The sequence below is a fragment of the Oxyura jamaicensis genome, chromosome Z (assembly GCF_011077185.1).
Source record: "Oxyura jamaicensis isolate SHBP4307 breed ruddy duck chromosome Z, BPBGC_Ojam_1.0, whole genome shotgun sequence".
Classification (NCBI taxonomy): Eukaryota; Metazoa; Chordata; class Aves; order Anseriformes; family Anatidae; genus Oxyura; species Oxyura jamaicensis.
In genome coordinates this window covers 9,847,772-9,874,737 of record NC_048926.1, presented here as the reverse complement: position 1 = coordinate 9,874,737, position 26,966 = coordinate 9,847,772, and the positions used below count along the sequence as shown (strand labels likewise).

General features: G+C 61.9%; 1 protein-coding gene across 5 annotated transcripts; it reads right to left on the bottom strand.

The window, feature by feature from the left end:
- Positions 1-3,782: 3,782 nt before the first annotated feature.
- On the bottom strand, positions 3,783-26,474 carry IL11RA (interleukin 11 receptor subunit alpha). 5 transcript variants are annotated; one of them, XM_035310604.1, is made up of 13 exons: positions 26,064-26,474; positions 8,255-8,354; positions 7,906-7,966; positions 7,549-7,715; positions 7,305-7,419; positions 6,315-6,347; positions 5,808-5,971; positions 5,544-5,707; positions 5,305-5,446; positions 4,814-4,909; positions 4,583-4,682; positions 4,319-4,401; positions 3,783-4,237 (listed from the first exon to the last, which is right to left on the bottom strand). In XM_035310604.1, exons 1-13 carry the CDS (start codon positions 26,457-26,459, stop codon positions 4,218-4,220), a joined length of 1,641 nt encoding a protein of 546 aa, XP_035166495.1. In that variant the 5' UTR covers positions 26,460-26,474; the 3' UTR covers positions 3,783-4,217. The 5 variants fall into 5 exon arrangements, with proteins under 5 accessions (XP_035166495.1, XP_035166496.1, XP_035166497.1 ...); XM_035310605.1 differs by lacking the exon at positions 26,064-26,474 and adding an exon at positions 18,855-18,927; XM_035310606.1 differs by lacking the exon at positions 26,064-26,474 and adding an exon at positions 17,518-17,656.
- Positions 26,475-26,966: the final 492 nt, after the last annotated feature.

The window sequence follows — 26,966 nt, the reverse complement described above, 5'->3', positions numbered from 1 at the left end:
TAATCCCCAGCAAAGCTTCTGGGTTTGGCTTTGTGGCCGCCCACGGTTCAGGGCGCTTTGTGGGGTTATCCAGATGCCTCTCTTGCATTTATGGGGCGAGGGATGGGTCTCCTAGGACTGGGACAAAACCAGGCGGGTGGGAAAGAAGGGAAACTCAAAAAAAAATGGGAAAAAAAAAAAAAAAGCAAGGTGTCCCTGGCATGGAGGCCCACCATAGGCTGCCCACTGGGCAGGTTTGGCCAAGCTCCAAGCCCCAGCCCCGCAGCCCCCAGCCCCCAGGCTTTTCCCTGAGGAAGGATTATCTTTCCTTAGCCTCCTCTGCCGGGGGAAGGCACGGAACTCCTCGGGGAAGGCTATTTTACGGGCGTTGTTTGCCATCTAGTGGCAAAGTACAGTCTGGGCATCCTTCTTGGTTGCTCTGAGCCTGGGGCAGGATGGGGCGTGGGGCCTCGGCCCCTGTGGGAGCTCTGGAGAGAAGAAAATGAGGATAGGTGCTGCTGCACAGCTTCCTGCACAGCTTTGCCTCCCCCAGGCAGCTCACTGGCCCTTTGCAGCCAGATGTAGGTGCACAAGTGCAGACCAACAGCCCAAGCCCTTGGGGTTGCTCCTGGCTGTGCTGGTGCCCTGTATATGCGGGGAGCTAAAGAAAGTGCTCTGGAGCAGCGAGAAAGCACCATGACCCGGTGCCTTCAGCCCAGCATCCTCCTGGAGCACAAGATCCAACTGGTGAGAGGTGAGCAGGTCAGGATGCTCCCTGTCCCTCCCCAGAGGCTGCTCCCAAAATGTTTCCTGCCCTGCTTCAGTCCCTGTAGCTCAAGAAGCTGGAGGAGAGATGTGAACTCTTGCTTGGACACCAGGTCTGCTTTCAGACAAAAGAAAAAGAGAGGGGGAAAAAAAAAAAAAGAGAGAGAGAGGAAAAAAAAGCTGGCAGGGAAACCCAGTGGTTGGTGAACTCGTCCGAAGTGCTGCTGCTGGGCTGAGGGGGGAACAGCCATGTGCGGACAGCATCACGAGCAGCACTGCTTGGGTACAGCTAAGCTGCTGGTTTAGCCTCCCCGCACCTCCGTGTCCCTGCATTTGGCATTTCTAGGCCATCAAAGACAAAAAGCGTCCTGGAGGCAGGGAGGAGGCAACCACAGCAAACATGGAGAGAAAGAAACGAGCCTTTTGTGCAGGGACAAGCCTATAACAGGGCTGCAAGAAGGGGCGTCTCGGGCCTCTCCTCTCCCCGTATCTGGGTGCCAGCACATCTGGCCTGCCAGGTGATGGCCAGCTTTCTCTTTCAGGAAACAGAGCTGGTGCTGGGCACAGGGTTTGCAGCTAGAAAGGGAGGCAGATGAAAAGAGAGCTTGGGTGACCTCCGGGGTCTCCACTGTGTTGAGGGCTCAGACTCTCTAGCAAGACCCCAGGCAGAGATATCCCACTCACAGCTGAGTTTAAATCTACATACAAGGTGAATGCCCAGCACTGGGTTTTTAAATCATTTTTGTCTGGATTTCCTGTGCCCCTGGGGCAGGATCCCTGCCCTGCTCCCCCTGCCTGGACAGCGTGAAACCAGGAGGGTGGAGATGTCCCTCTCTGCCTGGCACAGGGGCTGATTTCTGTTGATTCAGGCTCTGTCTCCTCATGCCAGCCGTGTTACCACTTCCCTGGGGACTGGGTGTGTGGGTCACATGCAGGACCTGTCCACAAACACCATCCTCACTCTGTCAACAGGCCTCCCCTTGCCAGCCTTACCCACTTGGCTTCCCAGCCGTCCTCACAAACCAGTCCCTGCGGGAGCATCTTTGATGCTCAGGATAGTATTTGGGTGTCCAAAAGGTTCATCTGCCTATCCATTCATCCATCTATCCGTCCATCTGTCCCTCCCTCCCTCTGTCTGCCCAGTCCTTGCATCCCTCTATACATCTGGCTCCTTCCCCCAGCCCATGCATCCTCCCCTCCCCGCTGATTCAGTCTGTGTGTGTGTTCCTTCCTTTCCCCCTTGCCCCAGGACATAGACATGATTCATGCCCTTGTAGTTCCTAGGATCTACCAGGGCTGCTTCTTTCTCTTTCCTGGAAGAAAAGAGAAGAGAGCAGCAGGAGAGCGATGTGAGTGCTCTTTTGCAGACAACCTGCCTCCTCCTGTGCGCAGCACAGCCTGTCCTGGCAGTGATGGGGGAGAGGAGCCGGGGCTTGGGGACCAGCCTGGACATTTGGGGCAGGACCTGCACCACCCAAGCGACCTGGACACCGCTGCACAGCCCGTGACCCATCACGGTGGCTGCAGCGAGGCAGGATTGGCAGCATCACTGCCTGCCCTGGGTGCGTCCCGGCAGCGCTCCAGCCTCCTACAAGCTCATCCGCGAGCCAGAGCCACCAAAGAGCCCGAACCCTGAAGGAAGTGCCCTGGCCCGGCGGTGGGACAGGGAGGTGCCGGCACTGGGACTGCTCTCATGGTCCCTTCCTGTTTTTCTCCTCCGCAGCTTGGAGGCAAAGTTGACTTTGGCATCTGGAGGCCTCTCCTTTATCCCAGATTGCTGCTCACCCCAGCCTCACGCCTCACTGCTCCGGAGGAGCGCTGCGCTCCCCGCGTCCAGCGCCAGCTCAAGCTCTCTGGGCATGCAGCCCCCAGCAGTATAGCTATGCACTATACCTTCAGACCCCCAAACACTTTGTCTGATGCTTCCCTGGGCTCCCAGGCTGCCCGTGTGTCACATTTATGGGCTGCTGGGGGACGTGGGTATGGCTCTGGGCACCAGCTCAGATGCGCAAGGTTCCTGTGGTCCCTGCCAGCTCCCCTGCTCTCCTGGCCAGCAGCAATTCCCTTTTATTTGGAGCGAGCATGGACTCTCTGGAGGAGTTTATAAGCTGGGCAGGATGTGGGGGCCAGAGCTGTTGGCTCACACTCTCCCATTTTCTGGCCATTGCACTCCTGAGGCACAAGCAGGCGTCCGCCTCTAAACCCGCACCAGGTGCTGGCAACACGCAGCTCGCTTTGCAGATGCTATGGGATAGGTGTTGTACACGTTCAACAGCATCCTGTGGACAACCACAGCCCTGATTCCCTCCCAGTGGTGTTCAGGTGGGATCCGGTGGTGCAAAGAGCTGTTTTCAAGGCAGGAAGGGCTGTCCATGGGGTGCCGGGGACCTAGGGGAGATGAGGGTGGCTGTGGCACATCAGGAAGAAGGGCACAGCTGGGATGGGCACTGCAGGCTTGGCTCCCAGCCCAGTGTGGCACCAACCCAGCAGTGTGCCAGAGATGGAGGTGGGCACCTTCCTGGTGGTGCCATCAGCCCTTGCAAAGGGCACAGAGCTGCCCCACTCCCTGGCAGAGCCGAGCTTTCATCCCCAGCTCCACGATGATGGGGTAGGAACTGACCAGAGCCACCTCCCAGCCCTGCCTCGCACGGGGACCGTGGTGGGATGGATCCTGCCTCGGGCAGCCCCGGGTAACACAGAGCCCCCAGACCCACCCCACGCTGCTGCTGCTTGTGTTTCCCCATCTGGATCTGGTTGGGCACGGAGCCGCTGGCGCCGAGCACCAGGGCTGGGGGGTGCCAACACATGGAAGCGATTACAGGGGCCGGGTCGAGGTGTGAGGAGGGGCCCGAGCAGCACACGCCAAGCAGGGGCCTCTGCTCAGGGTTGTGTCCCTGCTTGGGACAGGCGACATGCCCCAGCCACCAGCCTGCATCCTCTGCTGGCACTCAGCAAGGGCTGCGCAGGGCGGGGGGCTCTGGCAGCCCCCCAGCATCCCGGGGGTCCCCACGCTGGCATCGTTCCTCCTGCCCAGCACCTGGTGCAAAGGGGTCTTGCCTGGGCAGCGTGAATGCTACCCCATTTATTGGGATCACAGAAGGGGGTGGGGGTCCCTTCTGCCTTCAGATGGGCTGGTGGAGGGGGCTCAGCGACACCCAGCACCCTTGGGAGCCTGTGCCCATGGTCCCCCTCGAGGTGGCACGACACAGCGGCGCGGGGCTGGCTCGGTGCCCCGTCCCCATGTGCTCAGCGTGGCTCGTCGCCCTGAGTCCGAGGTGTCTCCAGCCAGCTCCTGGCAGGCACGGGCAGCGCAAAGCTCCTGGAAGCACAGCCTCCGTCCTTAGGGTCCATCCTGCACCCAAAGGGTGCTGGGGGCAGTGTCCGAGGCTGTGCAGCGTGGGGCCCTTGGGGCCAACAGTGGTGTCACGGCCTGTACGTGGTGAGCGGGTGCACGGAGAGGGGTCGGACGGGGCTCATGGCAGGATTTGGGTCCCTGCAGAGAAAGAGGGAAGGGGGTCGGTCAGTGGCACTGCGCTGCCTGAGCCCTTCCCTGTGCCCCCGCCCTGGCACTCACTCGGCAGAGCCTTCAAGTGGGTGGCAGCAACCAAGAAGTTGTGGGGTTTGGTCTCGTCCTTGCTGTGCTTCCTCATTCGGAGCCTGGGGACGGAGAGGTGGCGGCTGAGGACCCCAGGCAGCCCTCCCTGGGCGCAGGGACTGCTCTGCACCCTCTCCAGCTGGGACCCCGGCACATGGCTGGGGGACACGGGGTGCCTGTGCTGGGGGATCGGGGGCCAGAGTGGGATGGGGACAGCATTCATGCAGCCAGAACCCCGCCTACCAGATGAGGATGGTGATGACGAGAACAGCAGCCAGGATGAAGAAGGCGAAGATCCCAAGGGAGACCAGGATGGCCATCCTCTCCAGAGGGTCACTGCGGTCTGGGACAGGAAACTGTCACGGCCGAGGGATGCCACGGACCCCGGCACTCGGCGAGGACCCTGCGGCCAGGCTTTGGGACCTGCTCCCACCCCAGTCCCCAGCCTCACCCGCGACCCCCAGCTCTACTCACTGATGGGCTCAGGGTTGGGAGCCTGCGAGGGCTCCTCCGCCAGGCTCTCCAGGCTGGCGTCTGTAGTGGTTCCTTCACTCGCCGTGGTGGCCGGGTCTGGGAGGGCAGCAGGGTTGGGAATCAGTCACCCAAAATAGTGGGTAGCATTGCAGGGTGGAGTAAAGAAAGGAGCCCAAGGGTGCCCCTGGGGTGCTCCTGGCAGCTCCACTTTGCCCTGAGGGCCTTGGGGGACAGTTCCCAAACTGCACGTTGCCATGGGGCAGCAGGAGGTGGGAGCTGCTTTGCTCTCTTGCTGCTTTGCTCCCTCCCACCGTGGGGCCAGTTTTCGGGTGGTGCACAGCACCAGCTGTCCTGGGGCAACACAAAGGGACCCCAGGAGCTGGGGCTCACCCTTGAAGGAGGAGAATGACATGGGGAAGGGGCTGCAGAGGGGCAGCCCGGGGTGCTGGAGGGGAAGGATGGTGTAAGCCATGAGGACCCCTGCCCCGCACCTCTGACCGGTGTGGCCCGTGCCTCCGCGCTCCACTCGCTCCAGTTCCCCGCGTCCAGGAAATCCTTCGCGCTCACTTGCACCACGTGCTCCAGCCCCGCGAAGGCATCCGTGATCACCTCGGACAGGTTCACCGTCTCCACCTGCGCAGCGGGAGACGTCGGGCACGTGGACACCCCAAACCCGCGGCCACCATCCCACCCCCGCACCCCTCGCCGTGCCCCCGTGGCCGCCGCTTACCACGGACCAGGAGCGGTGGATGACGGGGCGGTACTGGAGCCGAAAGCGGAGCTGGAAGTGGGGCTCCTTGGGCCAGGACGCGGGGTACTTCCAGCTCACGTAGAGCCGCCGTGGGGCCAGGGGGACGGGCTCCACCACCAAGCCCTCCGGAGGGTCCGGCTTAACTGAGCGGGAGGGGACAGGGACACCCCGTCAGGCCATGTCCCCACTCCCTGTGGTGCACCACAGGTGGACGAACGGACGGACGGGGGGACGGGCACTCACTGATGGCCTGCATGGTGATGTCCAGGAGGCGGAAGCTGGAGCCCAGAGGGTTCACCTCAGTGATGTTCAGCCGGTAGGAGCTCCAGAACTCCGAGCGGTGCACGGTGCAGGTACCGGCGCGGGACGGGTCCTGCAGGCACGGCCCCACGTGCCCGCTCTTGTTCCTGCCGGACAGGGAGGCAGGGTGGTGATGTGTCCCCCCCACCCTGGTTGTACACAACTCCCTGGTGCTTCTAAGAGGGGGGCACATGGGGAGAACGCCACACCAGGAGCCCGATGGAGGAGGCAACCCCTGTTGCAGCTTCGGCAGGGTCTGGGCATCTCCTGTCACCCCCACCCCCAACATGGCCAAAGGGCAAAGGGACCCCCCCATCCCAGCTCCATAGCTTGGGGAGCCTGCTCCTCCATGGGGTTATAGCTTCGGGGACCCCGCTGAGGACAGGGGCAGAGCCTTTTGGATAGGGACTGGTCCCCAGGGCACAGGACCAGGGTGGGAGTGAGCCCTACCTCCGCTTCTCTTCTCCCGTCAGCGATTTCTTCCTGCCGAGGAGAGACGGAAAAGCAAATGGTGACGACTGGGGGACGGGGGGCAGCATGAAGCCAACCCCACTGTGACCCAGTGTGAGGACACAGGTCTCCACACCGGCCCTGGGGGGCTGCTCTGCCACACCCCACTCCCCCCTTGCAGCCCGTGGGCACCACGGGGGCTGGAGCTAATGCTGTGCCCAGCCTTGCCAGCGAGGAGCAGGGGTCTGGGGGTCCCAGGCTAACCGGGATGCACAGGAGGGTCCCCAGAGCCAGAGGACACCCCCTGCCAGAGGACACCCCCTGCCTGCTGCTCTTCGGTGCGCAGCAGCAGCAAGCGTGCAGGCATGCTAATAAAAGCGGCCCTGGAGGGACGTGGTGTTATTTTCCACTCCCCAGCAGCTGGCTTGCTCTTGCCCTGTGTTCCAGCCCCAAGACCTGCTGCTTTCTGCTGCCAGCTCCACGTGGCTCCGGTTCCGACCGCCCTCTCCCCACCATGCCCACGCACTCGGGGGTCCCCAGGGGGGACTGAGGAGAGCCCTGCTCCCCTCCTGCGCCTGCACGGCTGGCAGCAGGGCCCCACTGCAGGTTTTACAGGCTCCGGCTGACTTCAAAGCAGCCCCGTAATTTGGCCTGCCGTGATAATTAGAAGCAGCGGCAGCGCCGTTTTGCCAGCTCCTTTCATCCTGGAGCACGCCGAAGCGCTTGGAGGCTTGCAAATGACCTGCTTTTCTTGTACGCCCCCTCCAGCACCAGCAGGGAAGGAAGGAGGCTGTGCTGGACCCCAACACTGCTCGGGAACCCCGCTTGTGCATGTGCCCTAAAGCACACTCTGCTCCAAGGAACAGCCTGGTCCTTGGCCACGATGCTCTGGGGCAGGCGGCGAGCCCCGGGTGCAGGTTGGGAGGATGGGGTGCAGGCGGGATGTGGGGGGTGTGCTTGGGAGGGATCCCCCCAAAGCCCGGCCCTCACCTGTAGGTGGTGATGTATCTGGTGGGGAGGAAGGTCTCCAGGCTGGAGGTCCAGGAGCAGGAGAAGTTCTCATAGTCGGACGCTCTGCAGGACACAAAGGGGACCCCCGGCAGGTCTGGAGCCCGTGGGGAGGTGATGGTCAGCGAGGGGTCCCCTGCCCTGCAGCACAGCCAGCACGCGGGGACCCGTGCACATCCCCTCTTGGCACCCCCCCGGCCACCCAGACCACGGACACGCTACTCACGCCCCAGCCGCAGGGACACGGCGTGCAGGAGGCTGCCGTCCTCGCCGTGGCAGCTGTAGGTCCCCGTGGCAGCCAGGCTGGCGTGCGGCAGCACCAGGGCTCCCTGACGGATGGCCGAGCCCTCCGGCAGCGCCGCGGCCCCCTCTCGTCTCCATTGCACCGGCGAGCTGGGGAGGAGAGAGATGGGGCTTTAGGGGATGGGGACAGCAGGGACACCCCACAAGCTTTGGGGAGACAGGCACAGCTGGGGATGGAGATGTTGATTTTGCTCCCATGGTGGTGGTTTTTGTGTTTTGTTTTTTTTTTTTGGAGCCCACCCGTTAAAACCACCCCACGGTGTGGTCACAAAACACCTACCCGGCGCGGGCACCGGCGCACGACAGGGTCACGTCCGTCCCCACCTGGCCGTACTGCACACCTGGAGGGACACACAGAGGGGTGTCAGCCCCGCGTGCCACCCCTGGGGTCCTGCTGCACGCAGGGAACTGGGAAGGACTGGTCCCAACTGGGGCTGGGCAATGGGCAGCTGCAGGGGCAGGCTGGCCAGGGGACACCCAACCCTGTGGGGCTGCATTTCGGGAAGGGAAGGCATCTGTAGGGTAGGAGCTGATGTTGCTTGGTCCATGCCCTTTCTGGGGGTGCCCCCGTGTCCCCATGAGGGGAGGGCTGTGCCTTGCTGTGACCAGGGGGGGTCTGGAGGGCTCACCTTCCTCTCCCCAGCCCTCGGGGACGGCGAGGGAAGCTGACGCCAGGGCTGCCGCAAGGAACACCATCACCCTGCCCAGGCCTCGGGTGGGACTGTGCATCTGGGGGGGCAGAGAGGGAATGGAGAGCGTGTTATCCCAGCACGAGCATCTGAATCCCTGCGGGACCATGCGCCCTGCCCCACTGCCCTTGCCCCCTCCTGTTGGGGACAGCAGGGTGACCGTGACACCCTCGCTCCTGTCCCCGGCGCAGGCTGCTGAGGAGTCCCCACGCCTGGAGTGGGGACACGATGTGCAAATACTGGCCAGGAGCTCAGGGCTGCGTGGGCTGGAGGGTCTGAGGGCTCTTTGCTGTTGAAGCCCTGTGCTGGGAGCCCTGGCTGGCTCCCAGACCTGCGAGTGAAGCGGGGTGGTCCAGAGCCCTGCACTGGTGCAGCTGGAGCAAAAAGAGATCAGTGATCAGTTCTGGCCTGGTTTTGTGCAGCTGGAGGCAGCAATTGGCTCTGAACAGGCTGATGCAGCAGGGGGAGCAGCTCTGTGAGAGCTCAGGCTGCACGGAGAGCGGGGATGGCTGCGGGTCCCTTTCACTCCCCATCCGTGGATGGCATCAGGGCTGGTCCGTGCAGCCTGTGCCCTTTTGGGCCATTTGTCATCTCTGGGCCCAGGGAGAACTGTCCGCGGGTGAGAAGTGAGGTGATACCGAGGCAGGGATGTGTGTGCCAGCCACAGACCCGTGCGTGTGTCCTCAGCCCGAGGTGCCCATCCCTGCCTCCATCGTCCTGTCCCCACCAGCCAGCATCGCCCCTCTGGGGCAGCCACCGTCACCCCATCCCTTCCAGCCAGCCCTGCCTGGCCCCAGCAGGCACAGAGACAGCTGAACTGTGTTTTCCCCAGAGCCCCCCCACACTGCCTGCCTGGTAAGGAAGGGCAGGCACTGTCGGGCAGGCCGTTTATTCATTCCCGTACTGTCGGGCACCCCTTATGCTCAGGGGACAGGGGCTGCGGTAAACCTCCTGCCAGCCCCAGGCACCGGGGCAGGTGCATGCTGCAGCCCCGTGGGTGTAAATCCCTGTCCTGCTGAGTCACCTGGGCTTGAGAGCTCGGAGGGAAATATCCCAGCCCTGGAAAGCTGCCACGGAGCAGCTGGTGGTGTCCGTCCTGCAGGCGGGCAGCCGGCCTCCAGCCCGGCGAGCTGGGGCTGATGCTGCTCCCCCTGTGCTCAGCGAGCTGCGGGTACCCGTGGTCAACACACCGAACCGTGAGGATTGTAAGAAATGAGAGAAATGGGATGGTGTGCTAAAACCCAGAGAGGTGGGGAGCTGGGCTCTGGCTTCCCCTGTGCAAGGGGGAAAAGGAACGTGGTGCTTCTGCTTCGCGTCGTGATGCTTCTGCATCACACCACCGTGCTCCAGATACCTGCCGGAGCTGCTCTCCGCCCTCCTCCACACGCCAGCCAGGCTCAAATGCAAGTCCCACACATAAATAATTTCATGAGACTGTCATAAGCTTTTCCTACGAAACCACACAGGGAAGTGTTCCCAAGAAACATCAGTGAAAAGAGCCCTGCCAAAACTATGCTGGTAACTGATACTGACTGGGAATACTAGGCCTGAAAGTAAAATATTTCAGTGATGGAAAAAAAGACTTAAAATACACTCTAAAAGCAGACACCAAAAATAACTCCAGGCACCACACTGGCCAAAGTTAAGGGATGGTGCTCGGGGGGATCAGGGAGAAGCGTGGACATAGAAAATAAAATAATTTCTTCTCCCGTCTGTGCTGCTTTGTGAAGTGCGGGCTGTGCAAACGCTGCAGAGGTGAAGGCAGATCTGCCTTGCTGCAGTCCCAGCCCAGCCACGGCTGTTTGCCCCCTGCATCCCCTCTTTTTTTTCCCCAAAACTCGGGAGGGAGGGGGTGCTCCCAGCGACCTGCCCGACCGCTGCCAAAGCCCAGCCGGACATCACAGGACGGGACACGGGGCGATCCCTTCTGTGCCCACCCGACGGACAGAAACAGAAGCCCACGGGAGGGGTGGCAGCCACGGCATCGTCCCACCGGGCAGGAGCCGCAGACCGGGGGAAGACCCGGGGACTTTGTGCTCCAACAGTGCTGTGGCGTGGCCGGTGGCCAGCCGCTCGGGGCCAGGCAGCCGCTCGGTGCAGGAAGGATGCCCTTCTTTCTGCGACCAAAATCCCTCACGGAGGGTAAGACACTTGTGAAAATGAATGCCCACACACGTGTACGGTCGGGATGTCTTCCTTAGCTGCGTGGCTATCTCCCAAACCCCACACAGGCGGAGTCTGGCCCCGCTATGTCTGCACCGGCGGTGACGCACCCGGGGACAGGGAGTCCCGGCACAGTGGCCTGGAGCCGAGCCGGGGCAGAAGGAACAATCGGAGCCTTTCTTCCTCCCCGCATGGCTTCTCCCTGCCCGGACGGGGTGACCTCCCCGACCACGGCTGGGTCAGTGGGGACAGCCCAGGGTGAGTGGCTCAGCCCCAGGATGGTGGCGATGTCGGGCAGCCCCTGTCCTGGCGCAGGATGCTCTCGTTGCACCCAGGCACCGGCTGAAAATGCAAGGTGGTGCCTTCCACCCCACACCACCCGGCTGTCCCTCTGTCCTGCTGGGCATCAGTCCTGGTATGGGATGGTGGGGACATGGTCAGCGGCTGCTGCTTTTCCCCCCGAGGGCTGCACAGCACCACTTCCCAGAGCCACGCTGGGAAAGGGCAAGGGCTGGGACTGCACGGCAGCGAGCAGCGTGCTCCGTGACTTTTTAGCCCATCCAAAGATTTTCTGATTGAGGCTGCTGGGGAGCTGTGGGACGAGTCCTGCCACGAGCCCCATCTTGCAGAAACCATCAGCATCAGCATCTTAAAGCGCTACAAATCAAAATGTCCTGCTCCCCCCCTCCAAATCACAGCCACGTGCACCAGCACCGAAGCACATGTGGGATGTGACAGTCCCCTCGGCATGGCCGTGCTGTGCCATGCCCCGCAGTGGCCTGGCAGAGCTCGGCGCAGATTCCTGGGGGAGGCCAACTTTCCATTGCACTCGCCGCTTTGAAAGACAGTGGTTTTGGTTTTTGCTTTTTTGCTTTGCTTCATTTGAAGTCACTCTTCAAAGAGGAAGAGACGCACACAGAGCCAGGGGTGGGGCGGGGGGGACACATGCAGATGATGCCGCATTGGCAGGGGGGAAACAGAGCTGGGGGCACACACACGAGTTGCTCCCCACTGAGTGCACAGACCCGCGGTGCCTCCTAACCCCTACGCAGGGTGGTCTGGGACAGCATCACTGAAATGGAGACGGAGGAGGAAAAGAAAAAACCACCACGAGCACTTGGCAGCTCTGCCCACCACGCGTGGGTGCTTCTGGAGTCATCCACCTGCAAAATGCCACCCTGCAGCGGGCAAGGTGTGACACCAGCCGGCTCCAGCGCCCTGGCCGTGCCATCGTGCTGCGCTGCTGTGCTCGAGCATCCCTGGCCCCGCTGCCCAGCCCCTGCTCTCCGCCAGTGCCCGCTGTGGGAAACCGCTCCCGTGGCCAAGGGCGGTGGCGTTTTGAAGCAGCAGGAATGTCCCTCTTCAGCTTGTTTTCCTTCGGGGTCGGGCGGGGAGCGCCCCGCTAAACCCCCCCTCCTCCTGGCCGCCCTGCGGGAGCGCTGTGCCCCGCTCTGAGGAGCCGCAGCGTGGCCTGACCCCCTGCCCGTGCTGCTGCCCTGCCCAGAAAGCTGGCAGCATCCCGGTCCCACAGCAAGGCTGGGGCAGGCAGGGGGGGAATGGTGACCCCCAGCCCTGCACGCCCTGACACCGTCTCCTCTCCAGATGCAAGCAACAGGCTGGAGGTTTTTGTACCCGGCAGCACGGCTCGATGCGGAGGGGCACAAACCTGCTGCACCCGCGTGGCCCCCGCTGCCTGTTGCGTTGCCTTACCAAGCTGGAAGGGGCCGTATCCTGCACCAGGGCTTGCCCTCTGGTAAGCAGCTGCCGTGCCCTCATTTTCAGTGCTTTTTATTTGCATTCATCCTTTGCTTGCTTTTCGCCAAATCTGAGGACAAGGGGAGGCGGAGGCGAGGAGGAACCCAGGGCCCCTGGGGAGCGTGCCTCTGGCACCCACCAAGCTGCGGCACGCCTGGTGAAAGCCAAACAATGGGTGCCAATGGGGAGGAGGGAGGCATGTCCCCCCACACACACTCTTTTTGGAGCCACCACGGCCATACACAGCCCCCAGGGCTGCTGGCAGTGCCCACAGCACCTCCTCACACACAGCTCTCTGAGTCCACGGGGTAACCACTGCTCATTGTCCCCAGCCCGTGCAGTGCCCTGGGGACCCCCAAAAGTGCTGCTTCCCTTTGCAGCTCTTCAAGCACACACGCAGCACAGCACCCGCTGCGAGAATAACCCCGAACAAACCAGCAAAACCAGCCGCAGACTCTCCCTGGGCAGCTGGTGCAGTCCAGTAACCCCCACTTCAGCCCAAACTCGGGGTTAGAGCCAGCACAACCCAAACGTGGGTTACGCAGCCCAAATGCGGGTCTAACCCCAGCACAGCCCAAACACGGGGTTAAACCCATCGCAGCCCGGGGAAGGGTTCTGCTCCACTCCCACCCCAAATACCCGTCCCCATCCAACCCATCACCACCACCCCAAACCCAGCCATGCCCCGCTGACCACAGCCCCACCGCTACCCAAACCCGAGCCCCCCGCACCCGGGGGCCACCCCTCGCACCTCGCTCCTCCGTGGGGCCAGCTGCTACTAACGGGACCCGGTGCTGGGGGACCAGGGGGCCACCCCGTGCCTCAGCATCGCGGCGGCTTCGTTGCGGGACGGCTTCTGCTCTGACCCTGGGAAACTCCCACCCCAGCGCCGCGATTTCCGCCCGGCCCCTCGCCCGCGCCCTCCCCTGCCCCAGCCCGCGGAAGGAGAAGTCTCTGGCTCCCGGCTTGTAACCTGAAGCATCGGCAGGGGCCAAACAGCAAGGGCTCTGTTAGCAGCCAGCAGCCCCCAAGCCCTGCCAGCTGGCAGCCTTTTATTTGGAGGGGGGGGGGGAGAGAGGAGCCCCCAGCACCAGGCTCCCCGCCTCGCCCTAAGTCGCACGCTGGAGAAATTCCTAAAAATAATCTTCTGGCCCTAAAAACAGCTGGCCGGCGGAGGGCAAGGGATGGAGAGGGGTCCCGTGGGAGGTGGCCGGGGGGCTCCATCCCTACTGTGCCTGCAGAGCCTGTGCCAGACCCAAGGGCAGGGGTGGGACCCGCTGGGCTTTTACTCACAGGGACCTTGGTGAGCCTGGGATAAGAGCAGGGCAGGAAAGGAGAGGAAAACTCTTTGTCCCAGGAGAGTTGGATTTTGGGGTGTTTTCCTGATCCTGAATGAAGCTGGGTGCTGGAGGCTGTGTACAGGCTTGGTTTTGCCAAATCTGCTTTGCTTTTGGATGCTGAAGGGTTTCACCACATCACCCAGCCTTTGTGCTGCCCGGCTCTGCCGGGCTGCCATCAGGGGAGGCAGGGGCAGCGCAGGGAACCCACGATGGACCCAGAGGCACGCGGTGCCTGGCCCTAATTAAAAATCCCCAGAGAGCATGCCGGAGGGGCAGAAGCTGGAGCTGTGATTAAGACCACATGCATCCACATAAAAACATCTACATGCACATGCAAGCGTCCCATGCAAGCCCAGCACCTTGGCGCGGGGAAGCCGGTCCGGCTGCTCCCAGTGCATTTAAGCCTGGAGCCAGGTGAGAGGGGCCCCGCAGCACATCCCCGCCCGGTGCAGCAGGCAGCACGGCCCCATCCCGCCCCGTGCTCAGGGGCTCGCTGGTGTCTGGGAGCAATCGGGCACAGCTCCATTTCCAAGGCACGAAGGCGCTCGGGTCAGCCAAAACGCCGCGGGGCGGCAGGTCCAAAATAAACATCTCGCCGTTACTGCCTGCTTTCAGGAGCTGGTAACGTTTCATTTCAATGGCACACATGCTCCCGCAGCTAGCAATTTGCTGTCACTCTTCTGCAAAACAAAATCCCTTCTGGGCTGGAGGAGGATTTCAGGTGTCATTAGGAGCCACCCGGGCGGCCAAATAAAGCCACCACCAAAGGACCGTGACCTCTGCGTGCTATGGCACCTGCACGGGGAGGGGGGGTCAGCAGCTGCAGACCCTCGTGCCCTCAAGCTCTTTTCTTCCCCTTTGCTCACCCTGCCACAGCAAAGCCTCCCTGCAGCCACACCGATCCATTGCCACCTCCACCTGGTGCAAGCAGCCACGGCACGGGGCTTGCACCAGGAGGTGTCAGAAGGGGAGGCCACCGCCACGTTCGGGGGACGGGGGCAGTGAGTTGAGAAGGTTGGAAAAACACCGGCTGGATAGTTTTGTGCCGGGGGGAAAAAAAAAAAAAAAAAAAAAAAAAAAAAAAAGAAAGTGCTCCTGAAAGATTAAGTGTGAGCGTATCCAAGCAGGGGGGAAAGCAGGGCAAAGTTGTGAGCGTGCTGACACATCTCCTTCCACGATGCTGGAGGGACGCCCCGGCCCTGCTCGGGGACAGCTCTGTTTACAAGCTCCCATTGTCTCCTTTTTTCCTTTTCTTCCCCCCCACCCCGCCCCTCCGATGTTATAGTTCAGAGTAAACAAAAGCAAGCAGCCTCTCTCTCCAAACATTTCAACCATCCCAAACTTTCTCCGGAGGGGGGCTGCCCGTGGAATTTTCCTCATCCAAAAGAATTTCGAAATGTTCCCGTTTCAGCCTGCTTTGAATCAAGGCCAGGACGGCTCTGAAATCCTTCGCGAAACGCTCGAGCTGCCCTCTGCGCAGCCCTGGCTCCGGCCGGGGGACCGAGGTCCCTTCAGCAGCCACAGCACCCCAAAATCCCCACTTGGAGGGGGAACGCCGGCATGTCCCAGCCCATGCAAACTCCTCCTGCCCATCCCATCACCTGCAGGGAGCCAGCAAGCTCCCGGTGGGGATGGATCCAGCTTTTTATAGTTTAATGACGGAGCGCCTCGATTCCCCCAGCAGTTTGCAGCCCGCTCCGTGCCCGCTTGGGCAGGGTGAGCTGGAGGGGATGACACGCTGTGGTCAGGGCCAGCGTCCTTCCCCATGGATGGAGCAGGGACACAGCCTCGTCCCCTGCACATCCCTGGGAGACGGCACCTGGAGAGGATGAGGACAGCTCCTCCAGGACGAGCCGTGGTGGCTGCCACCCAGCGCATGGTCAGGGTGGGTACCCCAGGTGCTTGGCACTGAGTTTTAACCCCAAGAAGAAGAGGTGGGAGCCTGGGGTGGGCAAGTGGAGACCCCCAAGAGCTGCCCTTGGCTCTGGCTAGCACGGACGTGCTGTGGGACCTGGCTGCGCTGCTCAGCCCCTCGGCAATGGGGGCACCAGGGTGGCCCCTGCACCAACTGCAGCGAGGAAAGCTGATCTGGAAAGCCCACCCAAGAAAGGCAACAAAGCAGGGAATCGGAGCACTAAACAAACACCCGACCTTCAGCCGGGTTGGGATTTGGCTGTCAATGCAAGCCATTGTGGTGGCCTGGCATGTTAATGTCCCCTGCTCGCTTTCCCGAACGGTCCCTGGATAGGTGTCACCGGGTAGGTGGCCCCGCAGCCTGACACACACCGGGGCACGTCAGGGAGCCCCTATGGCCTCGCCCCGCTGCCTAAATTCCCCCCAGGTGGGACACACAGGGGTCTGGGGGGGCTGCAACCCCTCGAAGCACACAGGTGGAGGGTTGACACCCGCTCCGTCCTCCCCCCGGGTGGGCACAGACCCCAGGTGGGGAGGTACCTCAGCTCCAGGCGGGGTGGGGGTCATGCTGTGAAAGGGGGGCCCCCTGCCAGCTCTGCACCATCTCCCAAGCAGCCTCGCTGGTGCAACACCGTGCTGCCTTCTCCTCCTGTGTGGGGGCTCCTCCATGGTCCCCCCCCAAACCCGGCCCAGCAGCCCCCTCCCCTATAAAGGGGCCAGGCAGCGGCTGCGTGGGGAGCAGAGCCTCTGGCACAGCAGATGGGGGCTGCAAGGCAAGACTCCCTCAGGTGTGTTTGCCTTGGCCAGGGCTCAAGCCCGTCCAATTAGAGCTACAGAAAACATATATTAAAAAGGAGGGGGAAAAAATAATACTCTCTCCCGCGCTGGGGCCCTGGGCTTGGCCGGGGTTTCTCGGTCAGCCAAGCGCAGGCGATGCAGGCTCTGCTGGCAGCCGCCCGGGGAGGGAGGGGTGTTTGTGGATATTAAAATGCAGTCGTAAAGAAGAATAAAAGGGCAGCCTTGTTTCGGAACGAGTCTCCGAGGCTTTCCCCTCTCCCGGCATGCTCGGCACCTGGCCGGCTCCGCAGCGCTGCTCGCGAGCGGCTCCGGGGCAGCCAGCGTGCGGTCACAGCCCCAGCGTGTCCTGGGGAGGGCAGGGACAGCAGCCTGCCCTGGGCATCCACCTGGGCCACCCTGTGCCCACCATCAGCTGCCCCACGGACTGGTGGCACCTTGGCACAAGCCCCTTTGCTGATGCTCGAGGAGCGCAGCCAGCCCAGCACCTCTGGGCGGACACTGGTTTTGAAGCAAAACCTTGTTTAAAACTTTATAACTGCAGCTTGTCCTTGCAGGTTAAAACTGCAGCTTGCTCTTGTGGCTAAACCACCCCTGGACATCCCATCCCGGAGCTTGCTGCCTGCCCTTTCTCCTGCCCAAAAGTCCCGCTCTGCCCAGGGGAAACCTCTTGGTATCGCGTCCCCGGGGGTGAAGGAGAGGCCGGTCAGAGTTCCTGTTTGCACCGCCTGGCACTGGGCCTGGCTCCAGCATTTACCAGCAGGCAGGTCACGAAGGAGAAGAGATATGGACGGGGGGTGGCAAGGTTTTACTGCCCCCACAGAGCTCCCTTGGTGCAGAGCTGGGAGAGCAGCTGCAGCTGCTACAGCACGGCAAGGGGCAGCTTTGACCCCACATCCATCCCCCGTGATGGATGCAGCTTCCCTGCAGCATCTCCTCCCCCATGTGCTGGCCTCCCCACCACCGTGCCCCGCTGCAAAAAGCAGCAGCCAGGCGGTGAGGGAGCAGCCCCAGCCAGGAAGGTGCCCCCATCCCATCCCCTCCCCTCCCCACCTGCTCGCCCGGTGCACACCTGGCTTCTTGGCGCAGCCGCTGCCCTCTGCCCCCTCCCCGATCTGCTCCCGGCCACGTGGCAGCGAGGAGGGGGACGGTGGGCTGCGAGCCCAGCAGCCTCCCCCATCCCTCCCTCCTTCCCTCCGCCTTTTCCCTGGCAGCTCCCCAGAACCGCAGGCTCACCGGGCCTCCCGTCCCCTCGCCGTGCTGCGGGGACCCCGGGCACACCCCGTCCCCCTCGCCACGGCTCGGCCCCAATGACTAACGCCCCGGGTGCCGCCGGGGCGAGCGGGGCCCGTCCCTTGGCCGTGCTCCCTCCCTGCGGCGGTGAAATCACGTCTGGAGAAGGCACGCGTGGTGCCGGCGGGTCCCCCCCCGCCTCTCCTCCGCTGCTCCCCGCGAGGCTCCTCGCTCCCTGCCCGCTGGCTGGCTGCCCCGGCTCTGCAAAGCCCTGCTCCCCGCGGGACCCCGCCGGCCCCGCACGCGGCCCGGCGTTGCGGATGGACAGAGGGACGCCGCAGACGCACGGCCTGCGAGGGAGCTGGCGGCAGCCCCGGCGGCCTCCTCCGTAGGCGCGTGGGAGGGCGGCGGGGCCGGCAGGCTTCCTGAGCTCATAAAAACGCTCCCAGGGAGCGGGCAGCAACCTCTGGCCTCCCTGTAACCTTCCTAACAGCAGCACAGCCCCTCCGGAGCTGGGGGGGGGAGGACGGCAAGGGACAGGCCACCTCCGCTAGCCACCGGCCCCAGCCGGCACGTGGCACGCGGGTGACTAATTTGGCTCTTTAAACGCCTCTGCAGCACGGGAGCGTGGCTCCGGGTTAGGGTTTAATTATCTTCCTCTGCTGCCCGCGCTCTCTTCTTGCTGTAACGCCGCAGGGACCACGAGGATGGTGTCCCTGCCACCGGCACGGCTGGCACCGACCAGGTCCCCCTTGGTGCCGGCGATCTGGTTGGGAACGTGCCGAGGCTGCAGCTCGAGGCTATAAAAAGCAGCGCTGTGGTATGCAGCACGCCGCTTCGGGGAGGGGAGGGAAAAAATAAAAATAAAATCAGGTGCCGGATGAGTCAGGGAGTGACAGCGCGCACTTCTGGGTCAGGACTGGCCCCGGCGCAAGCGTGCGTTCTTCCCTTCCTCCCCGCTTCCCAGCCAGGAACCTGGAGACGTCCCAGCGCGGCCGGGGAGCGCAGAGCTGAGATTTGGCAAGGTCCCCGGGGTGGAGGATGGCAGCGAGGCTGGGACAGCAGAGGAAGGACGGGGGATGATTGGCACCCCCTGCCAGCACCACAGCCTTCCCTCGCCCGAACCAACTACGCCGGATCCGGGCACCCAGCCTCCTGGCAGCTCTCCCCCGGCAGCTGGCTTTGGGCAGCGCTCAGTGTTTGTCCGGAGGATTAACCGTGCCCTGCTTTACAGCCAGAGGCTCCCATCCCCGTGTGATGGCAGGGCCGGTGCAGCCACAGTAAGAGCGGGCACCCCGCTGTGACCCCAGCACCCACGGGCGCCCCAAGGGGGATCTCACCTGGAGACGGCAAAAGCCAGGGGAAAACACATCCGAAGGGAGCTCCCCGCCCCGGGACATGAAATGTTTGCACAAGCCTGAGCGGGGGAAGGTCAGATTAATTTTAAACCTGAATAAACAAGGGGAGAAAGCAATGCCAGAGCTCACCCTTCCCTGTGGCTCCCTGCATCCCTGCCAGTGGGGATGCATCCAAGCACAGCCGCCTCCAGCCCGGGGCTCAGCCCCGGGACTCTGCCCAGCCCCAGGGACCGCGGGGACAGCCCCACACTGTCCCAAATCCTCCCCTGCCGCGGGGCCTCCCCGACTTCGAGGAGCTCCCGGCTGAGTCAGTGCTGGCAACGGGATGGGAGACAGTGCAGCGGCTCCCGCTCTCCATCCCAAAACCCCTCCAGCTGCAGCACCGGGTGCCCAACCCGGCTCCCATGGGGATGCCCTCACGCCGTGCCACCCCATCCTGCTGGGGACGGCTGCAGGGCTCAGCTGTCCCCCCGCCAAACGCCCCAGCTCTGCCTCTTGGGAAATAACCAGGAGGAGGAAAAAAAATAAAATATTGTTTGTGGGTCAAGAGGAGAACGGAAAAAAAAAAAAAAAAAAGTTTGCATTTTTCGTGCCAAAAGGAAAATGAAAACCAAAACATTTTGTTCTAAATGATAGGTCTTGTTTAGTTTTCAGTGGTTTTACTTTTTTAAAATGGTTCAAATTAAATCGAGCTAAAATTGGCTTCCAAACATTACCTTGGGGTGGGGAATCAAATCAAATCAAAATCAAAACGTCTCATTTGGAAAATGTCAGAGCGAAACGCCGCGGCTTTTCCAGACCAGCGAGAGCTGAAGCCAGGCGCTGAACCCAGCCTCAATTCACAACGTGTGCTGGCCTCCCAAAAACTGTCTTTATTTTATTTTTTCCTCCAGCAAATGAAGCAGCTGTCCGCCGTAACCCCTGCCGGCTGTGCCAGTGGGCGGCCGCCAGCGCCGGCGCTCCCGGTGCGTGGCTCCCAGTGGGGACGTCCCCGCGCCCTGCCGGTGCGCGGACGGAGCCCGCTGCAGCCTTGCACCCGAGCCTGACCCAAGCTGCTCTTTAAAACTTCTGTTTAAATGTCTTTTCTATTAGGTCAGCATTCCTCCTTCGCACAGGGAAGGTGGTTACGGGCTGCAGCCCGGCACACAGGCTCCTCAGTGCCGGCTGCTGGCGCTCTGTCAGCCAGCAGCCTGCCCACGCGATTAAATTACCAGGAAAAATGGATCGTTTCTCCAAGCATTAGGTGCGTTAGCCTCTCTCGCGGTGGCAAGGCCCGCTACAGGCGAGCTGTTAATTGGAAATTCATAGAGCTGGCCGCAAAAGTTTCCTTCGGCTCCGCTCTGCCCTGCCCTTGTTGAGGTGAGGGATGGTGGGGAGGCGTTTGCTGCCCTCCCTGAAACACCGGGGAAAATAAGTGAGGAGAAACCCTCAGGGACCTTTCCGGGCACTGGAGGAAGCAAATGCACAGCTGGCATGGTCTGGCTCCAGACCTGCTCACAGGTCCAGTGTGTGCCACCCCCATGATGGGGACATCAGCTGGGGACTGGTGATCACCCAGCACCTCTTACAGCTACACCCCAGGGGACAAAAATAGATGTTACCTGCCCCACAGACCTTGCTTACATCCTTTGCTCATCCCAAGCGCAGCGTGAGCACCGCTAGTTGTTTAAAAAGCTCCATCCCAGCCCAACCTGCATCTCAGCATCCTCCTCCCGGGCTGCTTTGAGGCCAAACCTCTGCGCCTTGCTGGCTGAGCAGAGCCCTTGGAGGCGTTTTCAGAGCAAAAAGCCCCAAGGTCGGAGTTGCAGGGATCCCAGTGCTTATCTGTGGGGGTGGGGGGGTTGCAGCAGCCCAAGAGCTTTGTCAACAGGATGCTCCTGGAGCCTGTCCCCTCCAGAGTTCACACCCGGCGCCGCTGCTGCGAGGGGCCGCATCCTGCTCCTGGCGGGCACCCTGCGGAGAGCTCCAGGGAGGGGAAATGCAGCAGCCAGGGAGCCCCAGGAAGCCAGGCTGCTTTTGGGTGCTGTGGGTGCAAGGACAACGGGCACAGCTCAGGCTGGAGATGGGGAAGAGGGCAGGGCACAATGTGGCTGAGGGAAAAGGGACGCTTCCCTGGTGCTGTCACGCTCCAGCCATAACGCTGCAAAGCTCAAACCCGGGATGGGGCTGAGCAGCCTCGGTGGAGCTGCAAAACAGCCTCCTGGGAGCCTCACAGGAGCTAAAAATCAAAAGCAGCCCAAGGGCAGCCGAATCCCCTGGGGTTGCGTGTTGGCCCTCACGAGCCGAGGATGGAGCAACAGCTGGTCCAGCCCACCAGCTCCTCCTAACACTTCGCCCGGGGCAAAACTCATGGAAAGAGAAGGAAAGACTCCCGTGGACTTCCCCAGGGGTTCAGGACCGCTCCCAGCTCTGCACGAAAGTCTGGGGAGATGCCAGCTGGCCCGGGCACTGTGCGTGACAGTGGCTTTTGCAAAGCGAAGCAGGGACACTGCAGCTGAGCCAGCCCCGGGGGACCTCTGCGGGGTCGTTTCGGCACAGCTGTCGGGAGCTGCAGCCCCTCTGTCGCAACCCTGGCACGGCGCTGGGCGATGCTCTGGCACAGCCACCCACCACCACCCCGCACAGCAGCCCCCCGTGTCTCTCTCAACGTCACTGAGGCCCTTTTGTGTTTTCGTTGTGTTTTTATTATTATTATTATTATTATTTTTTCCCTTTTTCCCATTACTTTTGCAGGAAGGCGCGGTCTGAATCACGCCTTCCATGGCATTACTGAATTCAGGAGGCATTGGTGCCCGCACTGACTTTCATCAAAGAGGGGCTGGCGAGATCCCGGCTCCAGCTATCGGTCTGGCCAGGATGAAGCGCGCGGGGTTTCGGTCCCAAAGGAAAGGGCTGGTGAAAGCACAGGAAGGGCGAAGGAAACAGCTGAACCGGCACCACCGTGCCAGCCCCGCTGGGCACAGGGACTTGCTCTGCATGGAGCCACCGCCTCTCACGTGCTCTGCGAACAAACCCAAACCCGCGTGCCAAAATCAGGCACTCGCCCCTCGGGCTGCCCACAGGAGGCTACTTCCCTACACAGGACGAGACCCGGGGGCAATCCCTTTCTCTTGGCCCCCAGGAAGAGCCCCCCATGATGGTTGCAGAACCAATGCCACCTGGCCACGCTCCCAAAAACGGTGCCAAGACAGCTCTGGGCCCCTCTTTGCCCCTGGCGTGGCGGGGAGCTCTGCTGGCTCATGGCTTCTGTCACTTGGTACGACTCCAGCACCATTGTTTTAACCAAGCTCACCATCCCTTGTTTTCACTTTAGGAGCTCGGGTAAAATAGAAAATGCCCAAATGACCTTCTTTCCACCATCAGGATTTCATTAGATGAAGGAGCCCTAAACTTTTCCACCCCTCCCTATAAGGAAATCTCTGCAGGGCCGTAACCATTTTTATTATGCTGTTTCTATTTCTGCCCTCTCCGTATTGAGAGGAGGGGACCAGAGCCCAGCAGCTGCTGGGGAGCCCTGGAGTGATTTCCAAAACCCCACTAAATGCTTTCAGCATCAGCCCCTCTCCCCATGGCCAAGCATTTCGCTCGCACTTTTGCACAGCGCAACAAACGTTTCCACCAAGTTGTCCGCGGCGAGGTGTGCGTGGTCTTCCCAAGTGGCTACAGACCAGCAAAAACCCAAGGACTTGCCTGATTTTTCTAATCCCTGCTTACAGCGGGTGTTTTCTCACGCTGCTCGATGCACGATCTTACCTGAGGTTCCCCCAGCTGTCGCCACCCGCACAGTTCAGCCCCGTGTCCGACCGCGCCAGCTCTCACCCGAGGTCCATCCAGCCCGGCTGCCATCTCCAAAAGCATCTTCAGAAAACGTGTGCGAACAGATGTGGCCTCCCCCCAGCCAGACCCTCCAGCAAACCCTTCCGAAATCCCTCGTAAGCTTTTTCAGCAATGACTGATCCCTTCTGGCCCAAGTCCAGGCTCCGCTGGTCAGATGTGACCACAGCACAAATCCCGCTAAGGCAGAGGTGAATCAGGTCCTGCAGCGCCCTTCGCCTTCTTGCTCCTCTTCTCCCAGACCCCAAACACCAGATGCAGCAGAGAGGAAACATTTGCCCCCTTTTTTCTGCCCTGTGTTTGAGATTCGTGGCCGGGAGAAGAGGCAGGATTGCAGCCCTCGGCCCCGCTCACTCGCCCATCCTCCCTCCGGCCGGTGCCTGTGAGCAGTGCCGCCCGCAGCAGAGCCCGACGCACGCTTTAGGGGCTGCGGGTGCTGGGACAGCACAGCAGAGCCCAAAGCTCACCCCATTCCGTGGCCGTGCCAGGGCTGCCTAAGTGACAGGGTGACTCAGAGACTTGGGAAGCAGCCAGGCCCGAGAGATAATTCCTATTAACACGCTGATCTCTGAGACGACAAACCTGCTTCTAATTTCTAGAGGAATTTTTCTTTTTTTTTTTTTTTTCCACGGAGACAGTCCATGGGAATGCGACTGTTAGAGAAGACGAGCAAGCCGTGACCGTAAGACATCACCTCCCTTTCCCACCTTCGCAGCCTGGAAGGGAGGATGCGCTGGAGAACATCACCGGGAGGCGTGGAGATTTGCTGCTGAGAACTTGGGCCACAGGGTCACCAAATCCCCGTCCGGAGAGACTTGGTGATTTTCACACATGAGATGCTTTTGTAACCACAGGAACAGTTAGAAAAACCAAAAGCTCTCTAAACATCCCAGCGAGTCACCCCAGATATCCCAGGGCTAATTCCTGATGCCGGGTTTGCATCAGCATCCCGAATGCCAGCGAGGCCCCATCGCACCGCCCGGGGGGAAGAGCGCCCAGCCGAGCCAAGCTCCCTCCTCGGCTGCGGCTTCGGTGTGGGCAGAGCCACCCTGTCCCACGCCTGAACAAGAGGAGAGGAAACGATAAGGGGGAAAGTGCCCAAATTTTCCTGAGGATGCCGTGCGGGAGGGAAGCAGAGCCACGAGCTGGCTGGCACCTGCCCCTCCTCCGGGAAGCGTCTTGCAAGGGGTTTTCCTTTCCTTTTTCCTTCACAGCAAAACCCACAGCACGAAAGCACTCTACATGCATAGGCACATCGCCAGGCTGGGCTCCGTGCACGCTCTGCCCAAACCCCTGGCACACATCTCCAGCGAGATATTGACAGCCCGCTGGTCCCTGCGCTCCGGCCAGCCGCCCTCCCGAATCCTGAGGCTCTGCCGTGACGCTGGATGAAAAAAAATAAATAAATAAGCACCTTGCATCACCAGCCTCGCCAAGGGACTGTGGCCGTCCCCCGGCCGGGGACGGATGGCGTGAGCTGGAGATGGAGAGAGAGGAAGATCAAGGCCGCCCAGAGCTGATCTGACACGAGGAGACAAGAATCCCTTGGCTTGCTCGGCCTAACAAACTAACGAAGGTGCTATAAATACAGCGGGGTAAACACCAGTGAGGGAGAAGAGGTCTTGAACTAAAAGCACAATGTTGGCACAAAGCCATGTGGGAATAAACTATCCAGGAATACACTCGGGCAGGAAATCAGAAGGAGGTTTAGCCCTGCATGAGCAGGAAGAGCCTGGAGTCGCCTTTGAACATGACCAGAGCGGAAATAAAGGTCTTGAACTGAGAGCTTGTGACAGGTGAGGATGTCACACTCCATCCCTGGCTGTCCGTGTTTCCCCTCTAATGCTCAGGATGGTCCAGGTGAGGTGGGGGAGAAGGGGAGAGGACAGGGCTGGGTGGCACTTGGGTACCTGCAGACGGGGACGCAGCAGCTTCTGAGAAAGCCCGCAGCCACCAAAGGGAACCGGCGCTGCCTCCGAGCTGAAGACGGCGGGGAGCCTCGCGGCGCTGTGAGTCATTCATTCATCCCTCATAAACAGGGCCTGCGCCCGGCCAAGCGTCCTCCTCCCCCCCCGCCACCGTGACAGGCAGCCCGGAGACTTCTCCGGGACGGGGAAAAAATGGCTTATCAGATATGATGAAGTTTTCCCTTCCCCGTGAGGCTCCCAAAAGACTGAAGCGGCTCGCAGAGCAGGAGGCAGGGCGAACCTTGAGCTGCTCTTCTCCACCGAGCAGAGGGCACATGGGTGCTATGGGGTGGGGGACGCGGTGACCACGTCCCACCCCATTCCCATCTCGAGGAGGAGCCCTGCTGACCCGGCTTCCACCAGCAGAGTTAATGTGCCACACACGGGGCTGGGATGCCACGGGCTCCGTGCAGCCCCGAGCGTAACCCAGACCGTGACCTGCCCTCGCACAGACGCCGGCGGAGCGCAAACACCCCACCTCCTCCAGCAAACACCGCCGCCAGACGTGGCTGCAGCCGTGCAGGAGCGGGCACCTCCTGGCACCCCCTTCGGCCACCAACGCCACAGGTTTCTCGCCGTGGAGATCGGATTAAAGAAAAATGAGACTCTCGAAGCGGCGTCACGGAAGGGGCTGGGATTGCAGACAGCAAAACCCAAGTGAAACTCAGCCCCAAAGCCCCTTTTCATACATTTTGCCAACTTGCTGCCAGAACTCAGAGGGGACCCGGGGGGGGACGTGGCCGGCTTTGGGGGTGACACAGCCAGGGTGTGAGGGTGGCAGCAGGGCTGGGCACCCGCAGGGGCTGCCAGGGGGGTGAGGAGCAGTGACTGAGACCAGAGGCCAAGGGCAAGGAGGGACAAGGCAGGCAGAGCCCTTGCGGTGCCTGCGCATGGGAAAGCGCCTCTCTCCGCGCCGCTCCTAATTGAGAGCAGCTTTTCCCTCCCCCGACCCCCCAGGAGAAGACAGGGCCCTGCCAGGGGGACCGGCGGCTTGCCTGGTATTGTTCGAGCCTTCCTCCAGAAAACTCTCCCTGGAGCCGAGGAGGGTGGGGGGGGAGGAAATCCGCGGATGGTGGGGAAGGGGCTCAAAGCTTGCACCCCCAGACCTCTTTCCACCCCCCGAGCATCTGAGGCGTGCTGAGCCGGGAAAGGCAGCATCACCGGGCACCCCCATAGGCAGGCTGGAGGGGGGTCGTGGGGGTGTGCTACTTTCCCTCGTGCCCCCGTGGCAAGCGGCAAACCACCGGGATACACCGGGAGCCTGCCCGCAGCCGGGCGCCCCTCACCGCGGCGTCGGGGCGGCGGCGAGGAGCCGGGATATAAGGGGAGGGGAAAAAAGAGGGGATGTGTGGGGAGGGGGTGTGGGGGGGGGAGGTGAGAGGTGTCCTACCTTCCTGCGCTCCTCCGCGGCTATGTGTCCATGGTGCTCGGCGGGCCGGGACCGGGACCGGGACGAGTGGCACCGGCGGCGGGGAGCCCGCTGCGGGCTGCTCGGGGCGGCAGCGGGCGGTCCGGTCCCGCCGCCGCGGCTGCACAATTGGAGCAGGGCGCTGCCAATCCTCCGCCGCCTCTCCGGGACGCTTCCTGTGCCTCCGATCCGCACCCGGCTCCCGCACGGGCTCCCGCAGCTCCGCACCCCCCTGGGCGCACCGCTCGCCCCCCGGCCCCCGGTGCGCAGCTCGCCCCCGGGTACCTCGGGGGGGAACGCCCCCCCGGCATCCCGGCGGGGGTCGGGGCTGAAGGAAAAGGTTTTTACCTCCTCACGGCTTTCAGGGAGCGTTTGCATTCCCCCTTTTCACGAAGCCTTGCTTGCTTTTCCCATGGATTTGTTTTTATTTTTATTTTTTGATTGCATCAGAGTGAACATTTTCGGGAGGAAGGAGCACGCTGAAAGTCTGCAATGGGAAGCAGCTGGTGAAAACCCATTGGGGACTTCCCCTCTCCTGGCTCCCAAGGCCAAGCATGGGCTGGGGTCCCCCTGGGACGGGATGGAGACCCCTGGTGAGGACACTGGGGCCGTAGGTTTCCCACTGCCTGGGCACGGTGCCAGTGCTGAGATAAGGGCCACGTGCCTGGGTGTGTGCAGCACCCATGTGGCGTGACTCCAGCAATCCTGCAATAACAGACCGCTCTGCAGCCCATCAGGGATAAATGGGGTGCTTCCACCTCGCAGCCCACCTCTGCAACCCTACAATAACAAACCCTACAATAACAAACCCTACAATAACAAACCGATCCTCGCCCGCATCCTCACATACCTCTGCAACCATGCAACAGCACCCAGCTACCTGCT